General features: G+C 57.1%; 1 protein-coding gene across 1 annotated transcript in view; it reads left to right on the top strand.

Annotated features, from left to right (window-relative positions):
• Positions 1-22,827, top strand: part of FOXK1 (forkhead box K1) — a 62,772-nt gene continuing 39,945 nt past the window's right edge. Inside the window, exon 1 of the mRNA XM_049638982.1 lies at positions 1-237. Coding sequence (XP_049494939.1) covers positions 29-237 — 209 coding nt within the window. The 5' untranslated portion in view covers positions 1-28. The remainder of the gene's footprint in view (positions 238-22,827) is intronic.

Below are 22,827 nucleotides of genomic sequence, written 5' to 3'. Positions count from 1 at the left end.
CCTCGAGGGCCGCGAGTTCGAGTTCCTCATGCGGCAGCCCAGCGTCACCATCGGCCGCAACTCGTCGCAGGGCTCCGTGGACCTGAGCATGGGCCTGTCGAGCTTCATCTCGCGGCGCCACCTGCAGCTCAGCTTCCAGGAGCCGCACTTCTACCTGCGCTGCCTCGGCAAGAACGGCGTCTTCGTGGACGGGGCCTTCCAGCGGCGCGGCGCGCCCGCCCTGCAGCTGCCCAAACAGTGAGTTGCCGCGCCCCCGCCCCCCCCCCCCCCCCCCCTCCCGGCCTGGACCCCGGGGTCACCCGGACCCTCGGCCCGACTCCCGACTCGTGGTCACCTTCGGCCTTTGGCCCGGCCCGGACCCAGAGGTCACCCTGACCCGGGGCCCGAGCCTCGTCCCGGGGTCACTCCCGACCACCGCCCCGGATCCGCAGCCTGATTTAGATCCTGGGGTCACCCCAAACCTTGCCCTGACCCCGCCCTGCCCGACACCGGAGACGCCTCCGACCCCGCCCAGCCTGGGCCTCAGGGACGTTCTCCAACCCAGGTCCGGTCTGTGCTCAACCGGGACACAAGGTCCACTCCTGACCGCCCCCCCCCCCCCGCCCCGCCCCTGCTTGGGCCTTGGGCTCCGAGGGTCGCCCCGCCCCCACCGAGCCTGAACCGTAAGGGTCGCCCTTGCCTCCGCCGGGCCTGGACCGGAGGACACGCCTGACCCCCGCCCAGCCTGAGTCCGGGGGTCGCCCCTGCACGCACTCCTGGAAAGGATTGCATCGGGAGGTGTTGGTCGGGGAGGTGCGCCCCTCACCCCCTCGCGCTAGGGGCCGAGTCAATGGCAGTGACTTTGGGCGTGTGAGGGACGTTCCCATTCCCAGGGCGGAGGGACAGGGCAGGAAGTGCTCGGTCCTCAGTGCCCCTGAATGCGCTGCTCCTGGGGTGGGGCAGTGGTACCCAGCACTTCGAGCATTTGTAGCACAGCCTGGGATTCCTGAGCCCAAAGGAGAAACAGCAGTTGGGGGGGGGGGGGGTAAGGGCAGGGAGAAGGCGGTTCCACGGGTGGCACGGCCACTGTCACATGCGTGCTTTTAGCGACATTCACTCACTTTCCCTTGTCTTCTGGCTCCCACATCCACTTTTTCCCCCACGGGCTCTGCTCCTGCGATCCCTGCTTTCTCAAGGTCTGTTGATGAGGAGAAAGCCTATTTACCTGCCCCGCTTCCTCTTCAGGGCACTTTCTGTTTCTGTGTAGTAATTGCCTTTAACTCCTCACGGAGTGTCTATATTTCTCCAACCGGCTTCCTGTTCCCCAGTCGTCTCTGATGGGCTAAGTGTTCTTCTTTATGAGAGAGTTCAGGGGATTTTTGCTGGGGTGATCCCCGGCACCCAAAGCTTGTTTCTGTAAACTTCTCCCCTCCCCAGGGTCTTGGCGAGCTGGCTTGTAAATATTGCACTGAATAGTTTCCCAGTGCAACACCAGCAGTGACTCATCCCTGCTTAGGGTGTGAGAACAGACCTTTATTTTGCAAACTTGAAAATAGGGTATGTATTTGGGTAAAATCAGGGCTTGGCGAGTCACAGAGTTATTCTATCCTGTGTTTGTTACCACTTTGTTCTCTCTGTTCTGGGCCACTCAGTACATTTCAGGGCCTGGGAGAGTGACAGGCAGAACAGCGCCTTCCCCTCCCCGCCCCGGGGCTCTTAGAGGCCTGTTTCTGCTAATGCGCGTCTGTATACTGGAGGCTGATTTTCAGAGCGCCCTGCCCAGCTGTTGAATAGGTACACTAACTAGGGCCTAGCTTACTGAATCTAGAGCCCACGGTATCTTCTGGAACTCGCAGGGACGGAGTGTTAGCCCGCCGAGTCCTCAGATCAGCCTCAGGATGGGCCAGTCCCAGGTCTGTGGCCTGTAACGCGTGGTGGGTGTTCGTGGTGCATCTCAGGTCTGCCCTCGAGGGGCCTGCCTCCTTGGTGGGCGCGTCTGGAGCGCTGTGCTGTGGCTGACCGGGCTCTCTGCCCCGCTGTGCCTGTGTCTGACTCGAGACGAGCTTCTGAGCAATCTCCACGTAGGCAGTGATGTAAAAATCACAAGAGCAGAACAAACGGGCAGAAGGAGAAACATTAAGTGGAAGTCCGTGTCTCCCCTCCCGTTTGCTTCTGAAAACCGACAAAGCCTGTTGACTGACGTGTTTGGCAGTTTGAGTGGGTTTATGTTTTGTTTTGTGTTTTGTTTTGTTTTTCTGTTTTAGAGAGCATAAACTACTCCATAATCCCTCATATGAAATGGCTGTTGTCAACTTCTCAAAGCTAGGCTCTCTGGCCTGTCCCACCGAAAGCGCTCAGGAAATTTTAATGAATTCAGCGCAAGGAAGTTGAATGTGTACGTTTTTGTCACTCCCAAAATGGGAAATTCGTTATTTTTAAAGAAAGGTAGTAATTAATGTCTGTTTCCTCTCAGGCATTGGTACATGGTTTTGCCATTAATATTGAAGCTATGGGGGCACCTGGGTGGCTCCGTTGGTTAAGCGTCCGACTTCCGCTCAGGTCATGATCTCACAGTTTGTGAGTTCCAGCTCTGACAGCTCAGAGCCTGGAGCCTGCTTCCGATTCTGTATCTCCCTCTCTCTGCCCTTCCCCTGCTCTCTCTCTGTCTGTCTCAAAAATAATTAAACATTAAAACAATGTTTTTTAGTATTTGAAGCTATGAATTTCTTTACCATAAATTTAAAATTCCTATCGTATTGGCATTTCGTTGATTTGGCGATGCTTGGATTTCATGGAGTGCAGGTGCGTGAGCCTTGGGGCCTTGTTTTTTTTTTTTGTTGTTTTTTTGTTTTTTTTTTGCGCTGTGGTCATAGACACACCCTTTCCCGTTGGGGGACGTCCCACGCACCTCCTGTCCCGGGGACAGGTTCCGCTGCGCATTCCTCACTCTTCTTCCCCGCTCAAGAAAGCATGTGGCTAAGAGGAATACCAGAATGTACCCCCATTTATTTCTAGAGGTACGTCTTCCCAAAACCTCCATGTTTTTGAATGACCGGTGGGAAAACAGTTCCTTGTGACACACTGAGAGCCGGCCCTGCCTGCGGCTGCGGGGCTCCACCGTGCTGAGTGCGTGGGGACGCGCAGGGAGGGAAGCGCGTCCCTTATGACTCGCGCTAAGTTATCCACGCCCCTAAGGTAGCGCGCACCTCGCTGGACTCTGCTGGGCCTCCCGAGCCGCGAGTCCAGCATTTCTCCCCACGGCTGGGCCGGGCGCGGTTCTCCCTCCCTGGAGACGCAGCGCAGGAACAGGCGGGCAGTGCGTGCCCAGAGCTGAGTTGTGTTTGTTGAATGAACTCATGAGTAACTGGAGGGATTTGCAGCGTCCGTGGGGAAAGCGGTGGCGCTGATCTCACGCGGTTTTCTGAGGTGGAGAGTCAACTTGCCCCGGGGACGCGTGGACCCCGTTCCCTGGTTTTACGGGTGGATACAGTGTGCGTGTGACTAGTTCTTTACGCCCTCAGATTTGGAACTTGACGTCGATGTTATGTGTGAGCCACACAGAGAGAGGCCCGTACGCAGCCCCCCACGTGCTCTTGGCCCCTTTTTTCCAGCCTTCGTTTCTTTAAAAAACAGGTTTGTAATAAACATGGGCTACTTGATTAATTACAGTACAAACAAGACTTCTGTTTGCGGTGGCCTCTGGGAGTGGGAAGATCATAGGGTCCTTTTTTCCCTTTTTCCTTTCCCGTGTTTTCCAACCTTTTGGGGACGAGCAGGGGTCTTTTTTTCTTCCCCCGACACTTTTTATGACAGAACATTTCAAACTTAAAAATAGAGCGGTGAACTTCTATGCACCCGTCACCGGCGTCGGGGGTAGCCTGCCGTGATCTGGCTTACTTTTCCTTCGTCCCCACTCAGCTTTCCTGCGGCCCCCACTTATCTGGACGGAAATCATAAATGTCATCTCCTTCTGTGTGTCAATGCTTCAGTAAAGATAAAGATCCTTTAAAAAAAAATTTTTTTAACGTTTATTTTTGAGACAGAGAGAGACAGAGCATGAACGGGGGAGGGTCAGAGAGAGAGGGAGACACAGAATCTGAAACAGGCTCCAGGCTCCGAGCTGGCAGCACAGAGCCCGACGCGGGGCTCGAACTCGTGGACCGCGAGATCGTGACCTGAGCCAAAGTCGGACGCTCCACTGACTGAGGCACCCAGGCGCCCCAAAGATAACCACAATGGTATCACACCTTAAAAATTCACGATAATTTCTTCACGGTCATCAAACTTCCGGCCACTGTATGCGTTCCCCTTGCTGTCTCGTGAATTTCTCTTCTCACACTGTGCTTATTTGGATCAGGAACTAAATCAGGTGCAGACAGCCTGTTTGGCTGGTGTCACTCACATCTCTTGTCACCTGTAGGCTCCATCCGTCTCTGTTTCCCTCGCTGAAGAGATGCGCTCACTTGCCCCGTATCGTTTCCACAGCCTGCGTTTGTGGACTGGATTCCCATGGTTCCCCTTACGTAGGTTAGTAGTGGGGCTAAGATCTGATCGGACGCGGGTTTGATGCTGTTTTGCCTGAGCTGCCTCTTAGGCGGTAGGGCGTGTGCCTGTCAGGAAGCAGAGATGTCTGTCTGTCTCCCCTCGCACCTTTGGACGGTCCTTGCCTGGGCCCGGAGACTGGTTACCGCCTGTACCGTGGCCCGTGATCTTGGCGCCTGGCCGTGCCGGTGTGTGCCCCCCTCTGAAGGACATGCTGTGAGCGGCCCGTGGGAGGGCTCTCAGCTTCCGCACACGGACCGTGAGGGAAGGTGACTGACTGTGACCAGCAGAGCATTTTAGCACGTACGAGATTGTTTCCTGTAGCTTACCAGGCCTGTTCCGCCGTGGTCCCTCGAAAAGTATGGAATCAGTCACTAACCGTCACAGCTGTAGTTATCAGATTGAAGTCATTTTGAAAGTAGTCGGAAAATGCCCCAGATTTGCTGCAGACAGCAGCATCCCAGGCAGCAGAAGCTGCTTTTCTCCCTCACTCTCGGCGCCGTGCCTCCCCGTCCGCCGCGGCCGCAGGATCCCCTCGCGACCCGGAGCCTGGGTCGTGGCCGGAACTGTGTGCTGCATGGGGTTCGGGACGGGAGAGGGTGTCAGCTCAGCTCCCAGCCGCCGCGAAGGGAGACTGTGCCTTGGACTGGAGAGAAGACAGGTGGCCAGAAGGGCCTCTGAGGAAGAAACGTCCCCGTCTGGGGCCTCCCAGGAGGGAAGAGACGGTGTGGGTGTGGAGGCTGCCGGACTCAGATGTGCCCATGGAAGGAGGAGCCGCTCAGGAGACCAAGCTGTGGGTTCGGCCGCATGGTGTCCGCACGGCGTGGGCCAGAATACAGGATGCACATTTTCTCTAGATACACCCCTCGCTCTGGTTTTCTTGACCTTTGGCAGTTGTTGTGGATCACTTGTGGATATTTGTTCAAAGTTACACTGTCATCTTGTTAAACGTTTGCTTGGAAAGGGCTTATTTCTGGGAGCGTAACCCATTGGGAGCCGGTACGCGGAATCCCTGTTGATGAAAACGTGTGCCCCTTACCAACATTCAGTTCACGCTGACTTTTTTGGGCCTGTCACCCACATAGGAAGACGTATGTAGTATTTTAGCAATGAGCCTGTGAGAAGGATATTACGTATCACGGAGCATGTGCTGAAATCGAATTTATAATAACTTTACAAAAGCCTTTGTCACTGGGAGAGGGAGAGGGCTGGTGGGCGCCCAAAGGGTATCGTGTAGAGTTTTAATGACGTTCATAGTCAGTGCTTTCGAAAAAGACAGCTATGTTTACAATTATGAGCTGAAATGAAATGAAAGCTTTTGATTTGGAGATACAGTAATTTACTGTTTGCTGTTTTTGCATCTTGTGAATGTCAGGGGATAAACTTGGTAAATTAATGACAACTCAAATTACAGCAATGCCTCATTTCCATAATTACCCTGCATTTAAAGCATTTCATATTAACAGGAGAGAATTATATAAATGCTTTTACTTTGATTTCCTGGAAATAGGCCCTTGCATCGTGACTTGCAAGGAGGTTTCGTGGGCAACGTTCGCCGACGCTGTCGCTTTTCACAAGTTTCCGGTTTTCTGGGCAAAGGTTCCTGATGGATTGAAAGGAAAGCAGATGGAATCTCTGGCCGTACGTGTATTTCATAAACGTATAAAGGGAAGCCGTGAGGGTGTGCCGTGCACTGCCCAGGAGTCTTGGACAGAGGCCGTGAGCACAGCGGGTCCCCGCCGGCCTGTGCTGACTGGTCCTGCCACCGTGCCCCTGGGGCCTCACCAGACCCCCTTCCAGGAGCCCGATGGCAGGCCGAAGATGTGTTAGCGCGGGTTTTGCTTTCCTCGGACGTAACAGTTCCAGCCTTACATCATGAGCCGGTCGCAAATGTGTGGCATCCTCTCTCCTACGAATACTTTCCGGGAGGCACGCACAGAAGAAATGGCTATTTTTACGTGGTCTGCTTAAGAAGACGCCTTTTCCCCGTAGTCATCTGTCACATGTTCCACCATGCCCAGAAAGGCACACATGTATCTTCTGTTTGTTTCCTCGGCAAGCGGGGCTCTGGTTCTTCTGCACGTGCGCGCAGAGCGGGGCTGTGACTGCGTCACCTTCCTGCTGGAAGCCACAGCGGCCGCCCAGCACCCTGCCCCTGAGCCCCGGCCCCGGCGCTGCTGAAGGGCTTCCCCTGGCCTGCCCCTCTTCCCCAGGGCACCCCCCTCCCCCCGCCTCGTCCTCTCCAGCAGGACTCAAGATGTTGCATCCAAGGGCCCTTCCACACCCTCACATGTCTGGGGACCCCGGAGACCTTTCGTTCACGTCACCCTCAACGATTGGAAGTGAGAAGTTCAAATACACGTGTTTATTGACCTGCTCAGAAAGAGCAGTGATAAATGTATCTCAAGAATCGCTGTTCATGACAAAACCACTCTATTTCCCCAAACACAGACATTTAGAGTAGGCTGTTTGGTGTTTTAAGGCTTTAAGTAAGGGTTTAAGCTCTGGCTTGATCGAAGGCGGCTGGAATGTCCTGGCTGCTGTGCCTCTCGTCTGTGGGGGTAGGTGGCTTTGGTTCAGGCTGGGAAGGAAATTCAGCCTCACGCAGAGAGGGGGCTGGACGAGGGAGGGGTATCCTAGCGCCTTTCGGATGATTGTGGACGTCGTTCCTCGACGCCTCCCCAGAACCTGACAGGTGGTAGTTTCTTCAGGGTCACTTGCGGTATGGAGTCTGACACATCATCGGTGGACATGTTCTCTCTCCGTTACATTAAAACCTGTTGCTCTGTCACATCTGGAATAAATCTCTCATTACCCGGCTTGGTTTTGTGACCTCATGCATTGGTTGATTATTGGGGGAAGTATCGATTGAATTACGCAGATCTCCTGATGTCAGTATGTCTTACCATATAAAGAAAAGCATATTTTGTCTTAAGTTGGGTCTGTAAATTTGAGCCCCCTTGAACCCAGCAGGACATTTTTTTGGAAAATAGAAATCTTTGAAAGGATCAGACATTTTGATGTAGTGTAATTGTAAAATTTGCTTTAAAAGTTGAGCAACACAGTGTATTTTTATAGAAATTAAAAAAGTCATATAATTTAGTCATTGGCCTTGTTAGCACCTCATGACCTAATTAGGCTTAAATTTAGGTGTTTTGTTTTTTTTTTCCCCCTTGTATGGACAGTCAATTCTTGATGATTTCATATGGGGCTGTCCCATCTTGTCAGTTATTTCTGTTGTCTTCCCATAACCAGGCAGGGCATGGGGGCCCTCGTCCTTCTTCCTGGTTCCCGGGTGGTGGTCCTGCTGTCCCCCCTCAGCCACGGGAGTGGGGCCACCAGGAGAAGTCAGGGAGAAGGGTCTGGACACAGAACTGTGAGAGTCCTCACGGGGTGTCAGTGACAGAGGAGGTGTGTTTTTATGGAAATAACTCCCCATTTGGGATTCCTTTCGAAACCCTTCTGAGCACACTTCTAAAAAACTGTGCCAACTTTCGATAAACACTGGCATTCCCTCCCTCCCTGATTTCGTATTTTCCCCCCTAGATCTCTCTTCCCTCCTCGCAGTAAATCAGTATCCTAGGGCCCAGCACTGACCTTCTGTCTGCTCAGAAGAGACTCTGCTTTCTGGGGTTTGTAGCGCAAGAACAAAAGGTACTCACTGTTTTTCCAGACGGACAAGCAGAAATGCCGAGTGCGTTCTGACCCCTCCCGGGCCCTTCCCACAGACTCGCACTGCCCCCTTTCACAGCTATTCTGGGTTTTATAAACTTCATAGTTGTGGAGTTTGGGGTCACGTGGTGGTTGTGCCTTTGACGCCCGAGCCGATCGGTGGCCTAGCGAGCTGCTCGGGAAAATGTCCACCAGGACCCCTCCCGCCCGACACTGCTGAGCCACGTAAGTGATTTGGGCTCAGGCACGTGCACGGGCAGTGGCTGGGGCCAGCTGTCCATCAGAAACCTGCCCAGAAAAACTCCCTCCTATCACATGATTTGGTTACAGTTTACCGGTGAAATTAAGGATCCTTCTCTGTGCTACCGTGGAGTTGTGGGGGGAACACAGGCAGTGAAAAATAGCTTGTAAGCCTAGGAACCCTTCGGAGCTGATTCAGAAAGAGCGTGACAGTGGAGTCTGATGGTCCCGGTGGCAAAGCAGGCAGCTCGGAGGCTGCAAAGCTCCGTGAACAGAAGTTTGTGTCTGTCTGCCTCCACCCTTGGGGACATAAATATATCCGTTCTGCTTGGCTGGTACACCCCTGAAGCTGGGAACAGTGACTCATCACAGCTTGAGGAAAACATCTTTCCCTCAAGAATAGCCACCTCCCTCTGGTTGGATTCCGTATCAACTGCGAACATTTATAGCCCTGCCTTGGCTGCTGGCATGCGAGGACACTGCTGAATATTCGGCTTTCTTAGCGGTTGTGTTTTTCTCTGCAGACTGTGGTGTGAGCAGGTTTTCCAGACCTGCTGACCCCTTGGGTTAGCCAACAGGAGGTCTCACGGAGCGTCTAGAACTTTCTGCAGTGATAGAAATGTTTCGTGTCTGCGCCATCCAAGATGGCAGCACGAGGCGTGTGTGGCTGGTGAGCGTCTGAAATGTGGCCGAAGTGAGTGGAGAACTCAGTTTTTAGTTGTTTGGTCTTTAAGTTCATTCACGTTTACCAAGCCGCACGTGCCGCTGGCCTGGAGAGGTGGCCGGTCTGTGGGTCCCCGGGGCGGGCGTGGCCGCTGCCTCAGTTTACCCGTCACCCCCGAGGCACGCATATTATTTTCTGCAGGGTGCTCGAGGTGAGAGAGCCCCACAGGTGTGGCCCGGGCCTGGGGCTCAGGCGGACTCCCTGCGGCTCCGGGGGGTGAGGCGCGGAGGCCGCCAGCCGTGGCCTTCCGGAAGGACGTTGAAACGTCTTGTGGCTGCACAGGCCGACCATCCTCGTCGGCTTCTGCTCTTCGGCACCGCAGACACGTGAGCATGGACAGTGTCCGTTTTCGCCTGCTGCCCGGGTTCTCGAAGCCCGAGGGCCGAGCAGAGAAGCGAGGGACCCAAAGTCGATGCCTGTGGGTAATAGAACATGCGTGGTTGCTGGTGTGGGAAGCAGCGTTCCTCAAACTCCGTGGCCCTTTCCGGCCCCGACTTTCCTGTGCCCGTTGGTCGTCGACAGAGTGCTTGTGAGTCCAGTGCCTTGATGTGAACGTTACATGCTCACAGATTTTGAAGTTCCTTTGTGAACAAACGAGCGTGCGGCTGCCTGCACGGACGCCTGCTCACGCCCGGACGTGCTGTCAGTATGGCTGGTCATTCTCTGGTGTGACTGTTGGTCGTGGACCCCCCATCCCGCAGGGAGCCGCGAGCCCACGAGGGCAGGGCTGAGCTCCCTGCACTTAGCGCTCGGAGGCCACGAAATACGAAACACCTACTTACGTACGTAACCTTCCGTGGCCTGCTGCTTGTCGTACGGGACAAATTCCAACGTCTGGCTCACGGAAAGCCCGGAATCGGTGTTTCTGATTCGTGGTCAGGAGCCCCGTGCTCCACGTGGGAAATCGGGGACCCGCCGTCGTCGGCTCGGCTCTCTGGGCCGTGGCGGTGTCTGCACCCGGCTTTCGGCCAGCGACCAGAGCTCGGCCCCGGGCCGCTCCGCGGGAGGGCCGTGTGTCCGGGAAGAAGAGGAAACGCCCCGGTGGGCGGTCAGCCGGTCTCAGCGCCTCGGGACCCTGGCAGCGGACCGCAGCCTGTGGGCGAGTCCCGCCAGACGCCTGTCTCTGTGAATGAAGTCTTACGGGAGCACGGCCGTGCCCGTTCCTCGACATGGTTTCTGCGGCTGCTTGCTTGAGGCAGAGGCGGGGTGGCCCGAAAACCTAACAGATTCAGCGTCTGGCCCTTTACAGAAACAGCGCACACGCTCGGCAGCCCAGTCCATTCAGTGATACATTTTGCCGAGATCGTTACCGGTTTTCTTTACGTGGAGCCCCTGTGTCTCTTGAGGTGTTACGTTTAATTCTGGGTGTTTTATATATTTGTCTTGGGGATGGTCACTATCAATAATGGGATCTTTTTTCCCTTATTATTTTCGAAAGGGTTACTGCTGACATGTAGGAAAGGAGGGTTTTGTGTGTGTGTGTGTGTGTGTGTGTGTGTGTGTGTGTGTTTTCTTTTTTTTGTATGCACTTTATAAGACTAATTTATTTTTAAATTTTTACATTTTAGAAACAAGCTTCCAGAAAAGTTTTAAGACTCGTTCAAATAACTCCTGTCCTCTGCCCAGATTCAATGTTTAACTTTCTGCCATGTTTGCGTTTAGTATTTTCTCCACACGTATCTGTGCTGCTTGAGGGCAGGTTACGCATACGACGCCTCCTTTTCCCTTGGAGTAGGGGCATCTTCCGTAGCCGCAGCTTGGTCACCCGAGTTGGGGACCTCGTGCCCCGCCCTCTAATCCACGGCCCGTGTGCCCGTGCCGTCAGGTGCCCCAGTAGCACGCTTTACGGTGTCCCGGGTCCTGTCCAGTGTGGAGCCCTGTGTTTGGGTGCCCTGTCTCTCTGGCCTCCTTGCTCTGTGACAGCTCCTTGGCCGCCTTTTGTGTTGACCTTGACGTAAAAAAAAAAAAAAATAGGACAGTCATCTTACCGGATGCCTCTCAAATTAGATTTGACTGGTTAAGACCAAGTCCTGATGAGATTCGGGTCAGGCATCTCCACAGCCCGAGCGAGAGCACTCCCCTTTTCCAGGGCCACTCCAATGCTCGCGTCCCTCCTGGTGGAGGTGACGAGGATCCCTTGGTAGAAGTGTTGACTGCGCTTCTCTGCCCGGTAGTTACTGTTTTTCCTTTTGTAGTTAACAAGTAATTTTTGCCCTTCAGCGCTGGAATAAAATGCTTATTTTGTATCTAGTCGCTGTTACCGTTCCTTGTAACAGTTTTTAAATTCACGGTTTGCATGTGTTTTCTAGGTCAAATTTTCATCCGCAAATGATGATTATTTTGTGTCTTTCTTCCACTACCTTTTATCTCCTTTCTTCTTGCATCTTGTTGAGTTTGCTAGAACCTCCAGGTAACACAGAATGGGCACCCTGATGGTGGGCTCCATTCTTGTTTGGAGCCGGACCAGGAAGGCTTATGGGGCCTTTCAGAGTAAATGTAGCTTTGCTGCTCCGAAGCTGCTTCTCGAAGGCAAGTCTTCCTGGCACCTCGCCGAGGTGAGCCCGGGGCTGCGCACCCACGGCACCCCTGGTCTGGCCATCCCGCTGTTACTGTAGGGTCGGTAGTGTGTTTATCTGACATGATCTGGTGGGGGTGGGGGTGCGCAGGATTGTGCCTTCCTCATTTACTGCTGTCATCCCAGTACCAACCAGCGACCCCGGGCTGGGCACATAGTTGGCGCTTTGTAAGTTGTTGGCAGAATGAATAAAAAAGCAAACAGGAAAGGTCTGAGTGCAGAAATAACCTGGCAGAAGACGGTGACCAGAGGTGACAGGAGCTTAGCATCTAAAAGGTCTGCATCGTCACCCCCCAGCTGGGTGCCCTTGGGCAGGTGCCCTGGCCTCAAGCTCCATCTGCGAGACGGGCACACTCCCCACTTGCTGGGGAATTCCGAGAACTAAAAGCGGTGGGCCAAGGTGTTCACCTCAGTGTCTGGTGCATAGGTGACCCCTCCACGTGCCTAGGCCGTTGCCATCGCTGCTGTGACCGTGACCGTGTAGGAGAGGCTTTGTTGCTCTGTGAGGCGTCCGGGTGTCCGAAGTGAGATCTCCTTTGTGGTGGGAAAGCTGTTGCAGGGCCCGGAGCCCGTCTCCGGCCCCCGCCCTCCAGCAAAGGTGCCGGTCACTGGCAGGGTGTCACAGAGCGTGGCATCCGGCCTGTGCCAGCTGGAGACTGGGCTTGGGTGGGCCAGGATCCCTCGCAGCTCCTCAGGCGGTGCAATCAGAGCAAACTCGGGTTTGTTTCTGGTGTTTCTCTGAGCTGCTTGCGCAGAGGGTGGGGATTTGAAAAGACAAACTCGGGTTTTCCCGTGGATCAGTTTGAACCACCTTCGTGGGGCTCAGAGACCGGCCCGCACTGGCGCGGGACGCTGAGAGCAAAGCCAGCCTCAGCGCGGCGGTCTGACGGCCCCTGGCTGGGACGCAGGGCACTCGGCAGAGGATCAGTGGGCAGCTGGGGACGGAAGCCCAGATCTGATCCGGTAATTGGTCTGCACGTCAAGGCGTTTACAAATACGGACAAGTATGGAAGATGACGGAACGTGTGCTCGTGACCCACGAAGAATTGGCACTTGTTTACACTGTGTCATGTGCTTTCAAGGCTTTTTAGAGTTTTGTTTTCTTTTTCTTTTCTTTTCTTTTCTTTATTTTTGCCCAATGTAGGGCTTGAACTTGTGACCCTGAGAGATCAAGACGTGAGCTGCGATCAAGGGTCTGAGGCCTAACCAACTGAGCCACCCAGGTGCCCCTATTTTTTTTTTTTTTTTTTTTAGTTTCGTTTATTTAGTAATCTCTCCATCCAGCACGGGGCCTCGAACTCACAACCCCGAGATCAGTGGCCGCTCGCCCAGCGGAGCTGGTCAGGCGCCCCAGGCCTTGTTTTGAATAGAGAAACAACACCCTGCAGATGACAGCAGGCCCCGAGTCCCCCTTCCTAGCACGTTTCTGTCCCTTCTCCAGAGGCAGCCACCCTTCGGATTTTAGCTCCGGATCTGTCTCACTTCCCCTGTTTCAGTTGTTGCAGGGGATGGGGGCAGACGTATAGAAGTGGCCTCACAAATCTGCCCGTTACGCTATGTGTATTTTCCACTTCTCCAGAAGACTGGTTCGTGGGTGACACCGTCAGACACAGAGGCCTCCTGTTTCTTCACAGCCCTGCTGCTCGGGCCCCGTCCTTCCCGTCCTGCAGCCTGCTGTCCCGCCTGTCCGCCATTCTCTCGGCTCTGGCCAGGGTGGCTCCCGTTCAGCACGTCCAGCGCTCCCGCGTGCGCCTGGCTACCGGGAGCCCCTCCGTGTCTCGGCTCGAGCACCTGTGCCTGCTCTGCTCACACCTGCTCCGGGGTGGCTCTGGGCTCCTGCCCCGTCCCGGGGCTCGTCTGCAGCCCTGCGCGGTGGCCCCGGCATCTCCACGTTGAAAGCACTCCACGTTGGAAGCAGACGACATTGGGAAGACCGCCCTCAGCCCACCCCCAACCCCCCCCCCCCCCGGCCCGCATGCCCCCTGCCAGGTGGTCACCGAGGCCTTCGCTTCTACCCGCGTCCACACGTGGGTGCTCGCGGTGTGTCAGGTGCGGTGGGGGCCGGGTCAGGAGGGAGACCTCACGATCGTGAAGCGTGAGCGTGTGGTACCATTTCGGAGGGTGCAGGGTGCAGTGAGGAAACCAAACAGAGACTGTTAGGTGGGTGGGGAAGTGATATTTTGGCATCTCCGTTACGAGCAGAAGCTGCTGACTGGAAGCATCGAGGACAGAGACTTCCCGGCGGTGGGACCTGTGGGTGCAGTGGCTGGGGTGGGGGGTGGGGGGACGGTGCACCCACAGAGGAGGCCAGAGACTGAAGGGCCCAAGGCCCCCGGAAGGTTCCAGGGGGCGGTGACATTAGCAGGGCCACCGTGGCAGCGGTCGGTAGGGTCTGTAGGGCCGAGTGCTGGGCCGGCTCTGAGGGCGTGGGAGCGGTGCGTGCGCGCGTGCGCGTACATGTGAGTGCGTGCATGCGCGTGTACGTGTGGACAGGTCCCTAAAGCACCCAGGAGGAGCCACCTGTCCAGGGCCTGGAGTCGTCACCTCCCCCAGCTGTCCCCGGCGCTGCCTGGCCTCATGGTGCGGAAGGAAGGAAGTGTGCGCGAAAGTTCCGGAGCCCGGGGGGCTAGGGTGGATTTTATCCACCCGCGTGCCGGGGACAGAATGTCGTTGAGAACGATGGTTCCCTTCTGTGTGGCAAAACGAAAAGCTTCAGTCATGAAACCACACGACCTGAGGGAAGCCCCAGGCAGGGGCTGGCTCCTCCCTGAGACTCAGCATGCTGTTTGGACAGCGGGAAGGCCCTTCTGGACCCTGGCCGCGTTTCCAGCTCATCTTGCTGAGTGTGCCGTGACTGCTTCAGGGTAACATTGCAGATGGAGCCACGGCCTGCTGGAAACGCTAGAGGGACCACCCCAGCCACGCCTTCATCCGGGGAGGTGAGAGTCACGGACGTCACGTCTGTGCGCTAATCCCTGCCCGTCTCTGTGAGCGCAGAACACCTAACAGTGCGGGAGAATGTGTGCGTGCGCCTGTTGTTTTGAGAGTATCCGTCCGTCTGCTTGGAAGGTTGGCTACTGCTTGCTTGATAAAATAGCGTGGGAACAATTACTCGGACAGCTCGAGGTGCCAGCTTGGGACCCTGCCCTTGGAGCCCCGGCGAAAGTATAGATTCCCGAGTACTTTGTGAGTACCCCGTCCCTGATTGGAGACCGAGAAGCCGAGGCACAGGCCACGGTGGAACCGTCCGGGGCCAGAACCTGCTTATCTTCAGCCCACACCCTGGTCCGCATTTTCTTCTGCTCCCCGGGCCTGTGAAAGGCGGAGGAGAGGCCAGAAGAAGCCTTGCTGGGGAGGGCGTGCGTGCTGTTTCCCTGGCCCGGCTCGCGTGCCCGAGGGCCCTGGAGACACAGGGTGACCTCGGACAAGCTGAACGTCTCCTTGCCGACCCCTCTTGCACCCGGGGGACCTGGGCGCTGGCCCATTGCACCAGTTCCAGATGGAGCCCGAAGAATGTATCGCCAGCTGCTGAGAGCCCTCTGTGTACCCGGGCTGTCCTCAGCCCCGGTCACCGTCTGCTAAGACAGGCGGACAGCCACCGGGACGGGAGGGTATGTAGGCTAAAGGGGCTTGAAGGCTGGAGTCACACAAAGGGTGGCACTCGTGGGGCCCTCTGAGGGTGACCAGCGGCAAGACCAATGCCACGGGAACAACAGGTAGGACAGGGCCGGACTAGCATGTCTGGGGACGGGCCCAGGATGTGGGGAAGGAGGGAGGGGCTGTCCTGGCTCCCCCTGCTGCGCCCTCAGGTTCTCGGGGGCTCCGTGGGCCCCCGCAGGTGTGCCCTGTGCGGGGCGCCCTGCCCCCTCCTCTTCAAGGCCGAGTGCCCACGGCCGGAGGGGCGCTTCCGCTAACGCACGAGGGGTACGCTTCACTGAGCAGCCGACGTGCCACACACTGTCCCGGGGAGCCGTCCGGCTTTGTGCCTCGGGGAGGGCAGGGGGCCAGGCGGAGGCGGAACAGCTTGTCTGCGTTACGTATTGCCCTTTCTTGTAAGATTCTCCCTAATACTTAACTTATTTCGACTTATGAACCTGTGTCCAGTGAATTGAATTTTTCTAAAGTAGATCGGTGTGGTTTTTTAAATGCCAGGGAGATTGAGATGGGCCTTCCCGGGCGGGTGTCAAGCAGGAGTGGGAGCCCAGCCTGGGCCGCTGAGTGGGCCTGGGAGGCAGTTGCCCCGTCCCGTGTCCGGCCGGGACAGGTGCCCCTGTCGGCACCCCGGGCCCAGGAGCCACTCGCCGCAGGTCAGCTACTGCCGGAGCCCCTCCCTCCAGCTCATCTTTAAATCGTGGTGACACATACATAAAGTAAAACCCGCCGCTCTCCCCATCTCCGTGTCCGGTTCGGGGGCGTCCGGTACGCTCACGCTGCTGTCACCAGCGGCCAGCCGCCGACCGCGTGCGTCTTCCCCAGCCGCAGCTCTGTCCCCCCCCCCGGGCGCTCCCCTTCCACTCTGTCTCTGGAGCGGCCTATTCCCGCGCCCCCTTCCGCGTCTCATCTTCACTCGGCTGCCAGTCCAAGCACGTGCGCCCCTTACCGTACGTGTTCATGCACGCGTCCCCGCCGCCCTCCTGTCCTGCCGGCCTTTCCTCAGTCCCCTCTGTCCCCTGCCTGCCTGGAGCACCGTCCACCTTCTTCCGTGCAGGGCACGCATTGTTTGCGGTCTGCGTTTCTTCGGGGTGTCGGTGTTGTTTATAATTGGGCACATATTTTATAGGACACGTTCCCCTCCGCCCCTCCCCCTGCCTGCCCCGTTAAGCTGGAAGGTCTGGGACGGCGAGGACCATGCACGCAGGTGTTTCTGCTGTGGCTCACCAGGTCGTAAGGTTCATGTGGGCCTCTTTGCTGGTGAACGTGTGGTGGCCCCCCCCCCCCCCCCCGCCTCTGTTGACCCGGAGGTGACGTGGGGAGGCTCTCAGACCTTGGTCAGCCCCACTTTGGGTAGTCGTTGCCAGGATGGCTCCTACAGGCGTGCCCTGGTTCCCTCCTCCCTGTGCATGCGTGGCTTAGCGTCCCTGTGCTCTCCGGTTCCGGCACCTTCTATGTGCGCCGGCCGTACGGGGAGCTCTAGCGATACGTGCAGCCCATGTTCGGGGATAATTAATCCTTCAAGTTTCTTGCCTTCTAGCCTTTAAGGGATTGAACTGGAATTCTGACGTGTGGGGATTTGCTGCGCTTACTCAAATTTACTTCTTCTCATCGTAATTTTGTCATTTTTAAAAAATTATAACTCCATGTAGCCTTCATCTTTTATGGCTTTCGGAATGGTAATTTCATTTTGTTCACTGTCACCTACGAAGCCGGGGAGGTAAGATGTATTTTTAACAAGATAACTAAAAAAAAAAATGGGCAAAAATTTTCAAGTCGGTAACTTTTTAAAGGAGCAGATGATTGTCTCTTCGGAGAATTCATCTATCCAAAGTGATTTTTCTCCGGAGGAGTCCAGACTGCTGATATGGTAATAAACAGAAAGCTAAAAATCTTCAATACTAAAGTTTATTTGGGAGTTTGTTTTAGAAGCCTGCGTTCTGTCCAGAAAGCCAAAAAAAGTGCCTTTTTTAGCTTTTATGTTCTGTACCTTTACTATTTCAGATGTTTTGGTGTTAAATATGCAATCCATGCTTATAGAAAACTTGGAAAATGTGGAAACGTGGCAAGAAGCCACGAATAGCTCTCTGCAGAGACACCGGCTAAGGCCGATTTTCCTTGCTTCCTTTGTAAAGAGCCTTAGCAGGAGCTTTGCTGAAACTGCAGATTTGCAATTCACTACCGCTGGGGATCCCAATCCCACCGGTCAGACCTTAAGACGCCTTTTTTATGTTCATGTCTGTTTAACCGAGGAGGTTAGGGCCGCTTTGCCCCCCCCCAAGCTAGGAGTCCGCCTCTGGCCTCTTCGCCTGTCCCTGTGGCCTGACGCTCGAGGGGGAGGTGGGGGGAGTCCGCCGGCCAGGCTGGCGGGGGCGGCCCCAGAGGAGGCCGTGTCGGGCGGCTCCTGGCTCCTGGTCCTGCTTCCTGTGCTTCCCTCTTATCAGGAAGGGGCCTCCCCACCGTCCTCGTCGGACTGGACCAGATAACGCTTGCGGTAACCCAACGCAAAATGTGATTGCTAGTTTTTTCTGGAAAGTTTTCAGAGTGGGGGGGGGGGGCTGGTGCAGAAGAGGGCCTGGAGCTCTGGGCTGCAGACTTCTCACGGGAGAGCTGTGTTTGGGGGGCGAGCGAGGGGCTGTGTCCTCCGCAGTGAGAGCCGGCCCGGCCGAGTCCCCCTGGAGCCCAGGGCAGGAGGGGCTGCTGGCTCTCCAGGGTCTGCAGAGACTTGCCATTTTTCCCCAGCACTTTGGATTTGCAGGGCCGACCGATCATTTTATGGAAAACAAACGGATAACGCGACGGCTCACGGAAAGCTCTGCCCTGGAAATGGCTCGGCTGCTTTACAGCCTGACTGAACTCCATTGCGGTTTCTTTGTAAAAGTGCAGACTCAAGCCTGTGCATCTGCTGCCTTCGCGGGAGAGAAAAGAGGCTCCAGCAGCCCAGGCAGGGCCCGACCAGCGGCCGGCCGGCAGGGAAAGAACGATGCCTTTCCCTCCTCCCGCTTCCTGTGATGCTACGTGTGTCCATTCATGTGTCGGGCGCCCGGGCAGGAGGGTGGGGGCAGGTGCCGCACAGACTCTCAAGGAAAGAAAAGTCTGGAAGTTAGGACCCGGAGGCAAGCCGTGCTGGGCCGGGAAAGAGGGTCTGCTCGGTTTTTATCTCAGAGAACGCTGCCGATGAGTAGACCAGACCCTTGGGATAAATGGACGTGACCGCGGGTGTGATTTACATAACAATGAAGCCAGTTCAGGAGACCCTGGGCTGAAACCGGGCCTCTCTCGGCGGGGTGATTCCTTATTCCACGGTGCTAATCTGCTTGATGACCCACTTCCCCAGGCACATCTCTTCTCTTCACGGCACTAAACATGTTCAGAGACACGGGGTCTGCCCTAGCGGGCGGGTGGCGGTAAGAGCGGCCCACGGGATGACCTCTGCGCCCCGCCTGCGCCCCGCCAGCACCCCTCCGTCTGGGAAGGGCCCGTCGTCACTCGTCTTTCCCATCCATACGTCCCCTGGTGCCACACGGTCCTTCTGACTCACGAGTGTGGGAGCTTATTTTGTTAGTGATCCTCAGATTTTCACACGCTCTCCCGGTTCTGAGTAAACACAGGGGCGAAGAAGGGGCTGCTCTGCACAGGCCCCTGGGTCAGGACCGGTTTGCAAGGACAAGGCCGGCTTTTCCGGGCGGTAGGAATGTGCCCTTTGAAGGGCCTGTCAAGGGCCGCCCCGAGCAGAATAAAGGAATAAAGGCCTTTTCAGGTTCTGTTTGGTGAGGATACCACTCCCCCGTTTTGTTTGGGGCTCTATGCAGGACGGCCGGTGTGGAGGTCTCTAAAACGAGGCTGGTTGCTTTGTAAACATCATCTGGTTGCTGGAGAGGATCCCAGCCTCCTTTCGGAAAACCGGATGTGCTTCCTGACTCTTTGATCAGGCTGCTGGGTTATCGGTGGCTGCTGCCTTGGGTAAATCGGAATTGGATCTGGGCTGCGGAGGTGGGGGGAGGTCGGGGGAAGGTGGGGGTTGGGGGGGGTGGGGAGACCATTCCCTTAGGAAAGGTTGGAAATGTTGAAATCTAACTCGACCTTATATTACCCAAAGCGATTTTCTCGGTTTAGTACGGGATTTGACGTGGCACAGCGAGGACGAGGGGCCTGGGGTATAACAAACCTGTGTGATAAAAGCATAGCGATTTGCCCCAAATGATAGAAGCTTCAGCTTCTTTTGTGTGCCCTGGGAAGGACTGTGCTCTGAATGTTTCTGCAGCGAAGCCACAGTGTCGCGAACAGTGGGGTGTGGTCTGGCCTCGGCTGCCCCGTGGGCTCGAGGGCTGGTGGGCAGGGGTGGCATCAGAGGCCGCCTCCTGAGGAGGCTCGTGGGAAACGTCTCTTGTGAATGTGGCCACTCGAGCACCCGGTGGCTGTGAACCCAGCAGCCCCATCCCCACGTCCCCTGGTGTCTTCTCTGTGCTGTTCACGGCCTCGAGTGCCATTTCCACCCCTGTCTCCCGGACAGCCCCCCCCCCCCCCCGCCCCAGCCTTCCGGCCATGCACACCTTGCCTCCCCGTGTTGTGTACCAGGGTGGGGTGCAGCCCTTCACCGTGGCTCCTGTCTTTGTCGCTCTGATGCAGCACCTGTCACACGGCTGTTTATTTGCCCTCCTGACTAGGTCACAAGCCCTGCCTCCCAGGAGAAACCGTCATTTATGTTTCTCCTTGGGGCCTGCACAGAGCCGGGTGCTTAACAAACACCTAACGAGTGTTTGTGGGTCAATCACAGCCTGAAGGGGTGCGCCACGGCCTGGGCCTCCTCTGGGCGGGCCGTGGTGACTCCCAAGGGGACCTGGTGAGTGTGGCCCTTTCTGCCAACATGGGGCTTTACCCTGGCACTCGGGCTGTCATCCGGGAACACAGACCGTGTCTTCCCCACACGTGGGCACGGTTGGTAGTTTCGTGGCAGGCGTGTGTGGTCGGCCGGCAGGGAAAGGTGAAGCCTCATTCACGTAATAAAAAGTCCAAGCTGCGTATCGTGCCGTCGGCTTGAACTTCTGAGGCGTGAGCTTCCACACGTAGTGACGGCTCCCGGCTTGAGTGGCCTGGTGCGGCCCTCGCGCCCCGTCACGGCTCGCTGACAGCTTGCGGCCCCTGGTCTGCGTGGTGGCGGGACTGGCGGGACCGTGTCCCTGCAGCGGGGGGCTTGCGTGGGCTCCTGCAGGGAGGTGCGCGGACCGGTGCCCCCCACATCACGCTGAAGCTGGAGGAGAGAGAGACCAGCAGGTGAGAGAAAGCGGCCGTGTGAGATCGAGTTGCCAGGCGCTGGGTTGACTCAGCGGCAGTTCTGGTGGTTTTCTCTGTTGAAATTTTTAACAAAATTCGGTTTCTCCATTTCTGCATCTGAGGAGCTGGAAAGCCAGGGCTTAACTAGAACCTGTCAGTTGCTGCCTTGGTGACTGGATGGCTTTGGACAAGTGACTTATCCCCCCTAGGCCTCAGTTTCCTCATCTGTAAAGCAGTGCGGATGCCACCTTCCTTCCCGGGACGGTGGAAGCCTTGGAAAGTCCTGGATGACTGAGTTTCCTACCTCAGGATCTGCACACTCGACCGGCTTCATCGACAGAGACCCGCACACGTTGGCTTCAGGACCAGTGGTGTTGGTCCGTGTTTTAACTGACATCTGAACTGGGGATTTGAACCAGGGGACTGTTTTAGACTTTAATTACCACATCACGTGGACTCCAGAGAAGCTGTGCCACCGGGTCTGACTCCCGCTAAGCGGGACGTGTGTCCCGTGCTCTAGAGAGAGGGCCACGTTCGGGGGCGGGCTGGCCGCCCGGCAGTGTAACACAGGCCTGTCCCCACACTCTGTGCAGGTTGAGACTCATTTAATGGAGACCGAGCTCAGATGGAACCCCGGGCTCCCCCGCGTGCAGCTAGGCACTGCACGTCCTGGCTTGTCCTGCTTCGTGGTCGCCACGGTGTTGCTGCTGGTTCTCCTCACCGTGCTTGTCCTCCGTGCTCCTCCCCCTGCTCAGCGTGGTTCTTCCTCAGTACAGACGTGGCCTCCGTCAGCGTGGCCTCTGGCGCACTTGTGAGACTCGGTCCCGGCCGCTAGGTGCTCGGGGAAACCAGACCATGAGTCACAGCCTCGAGAGGGGCTCCGAGCCGGGAAGGGCACTGAGAACTGGCGTGCGGCGAAGCTGGTACTCGGTCCCGCCTCTCCTGACCCCTGGTCGGCACCTGCTTTTGCTCCTGAAACAGACGCTTCTTCAAGGCCCCGGCCCGAGGCAGGGTTCATTCTGGTTCGGCTCCAGAAGCATTGCGCTGACGTTTGTCCCGCTGGGGCCACCAGAAACGCAAGGACGGGAAGCTCCTGCGCCGGGAAGGTTTCCTCCGTAGGGCAGCCCCGGCAAAGCAGGCGCACCAGCCAAGCGCTCACGCGCTCGTGCGTGATGTGTCAGTCAGAGGGGCCGGGGCATAGTAGCGGGCACACCCGATGACCGGTGCGCGGCGACCGAAACAGAGGAAGTGGCGGCAGCCAGCCCCTCCCGGAGGCGGTGAGGACAGCCTCTCCCCGGGGGCCACAGAGGCCGCGCACCCAGCCCGTGGGAGGGGTAGCGGCCGGGAGCGCGCGTACCCCCGTCTGCACAGTGTCGGCCCAGGAGTGGTGGGCCGGGGGCGCACGTGACCGCACGGGCTGCCGGATGTGTTGCTTAGCTGCGGCCCCAACGGCAGACGCGGTTTCGGCAAGCAGCCAGCGGTCCGCCCAGCGCGAGAGAGCCCATCTGGATGCGGAGTGCAGAAAGGTGTGGTGCTTTTAGTGGACCTCAGACACGTTGGCAAGTGGAGCGGCCGGGAAGGTGCTGAAAATTCTGTGGCCGCGGGTGTCTGTTGGAGGCTTTTCAAGGAGGCACGTGATGTGGTTCCCAGCACGTTTAGGAACCCGAGTCGGCAGCGGCCGCGGGGGGGTTGGGGTGAGGTGGCCACAGGCCTGCAGCAGAGCAGACATGACGCCCGTGGCGGGCACGCTGGCCGACCGACAGCTGTCGGCTTAATCTCGTGCGGCCGGTGAGTGCCCCCACGCTTTACGAAGGAGGGGCCCGGTTTCGAGACGTGGAGTCCCTCCCCAGGGGCACACAGCCCGCCAGGCCGGGTCCCGTACACGGCCACAGGAAGGGAGCGTTCAGATGTGCAGATGACCTCGGAGGGCCGCAGCCTCCGGGAGAAGCACGCCGGGGATGCCGAGACACGAGCCGGCCTTGAGCGAGGTCAAGTTGGGTTTGAGATGAACCGAGCCTGGGAGCGGGGCAGGGCCTCCAGGCAGCGGGCGACCGACCCCCAGGCCGGGAAAGGAGATGCATGTTTGGAGGGAGGCAGGAGGGCGAGACACGCTGGGCCGTGTGCGCCGTGCGTGCAGGGAGGGTGGCAGGTGACCGGGGCGCCTCAGGAG

Source organism: Panthera uncia, chromosome E3 (assembly GCF_023721935.1).
Source record: "Panthera uncia isolate 11264 chromosome E3, Puncia_PCG_1.0, whole genome shotgun sequence".
Lineage (NCBI taxonomy): Eukaryota > Metazoa > Chordata > Mammalia > Carnivora > Felidae > Panthera > Panthera uncia.
This window is presented reverse-complemented; position numbering and strand designations above follow the sequence as displayed.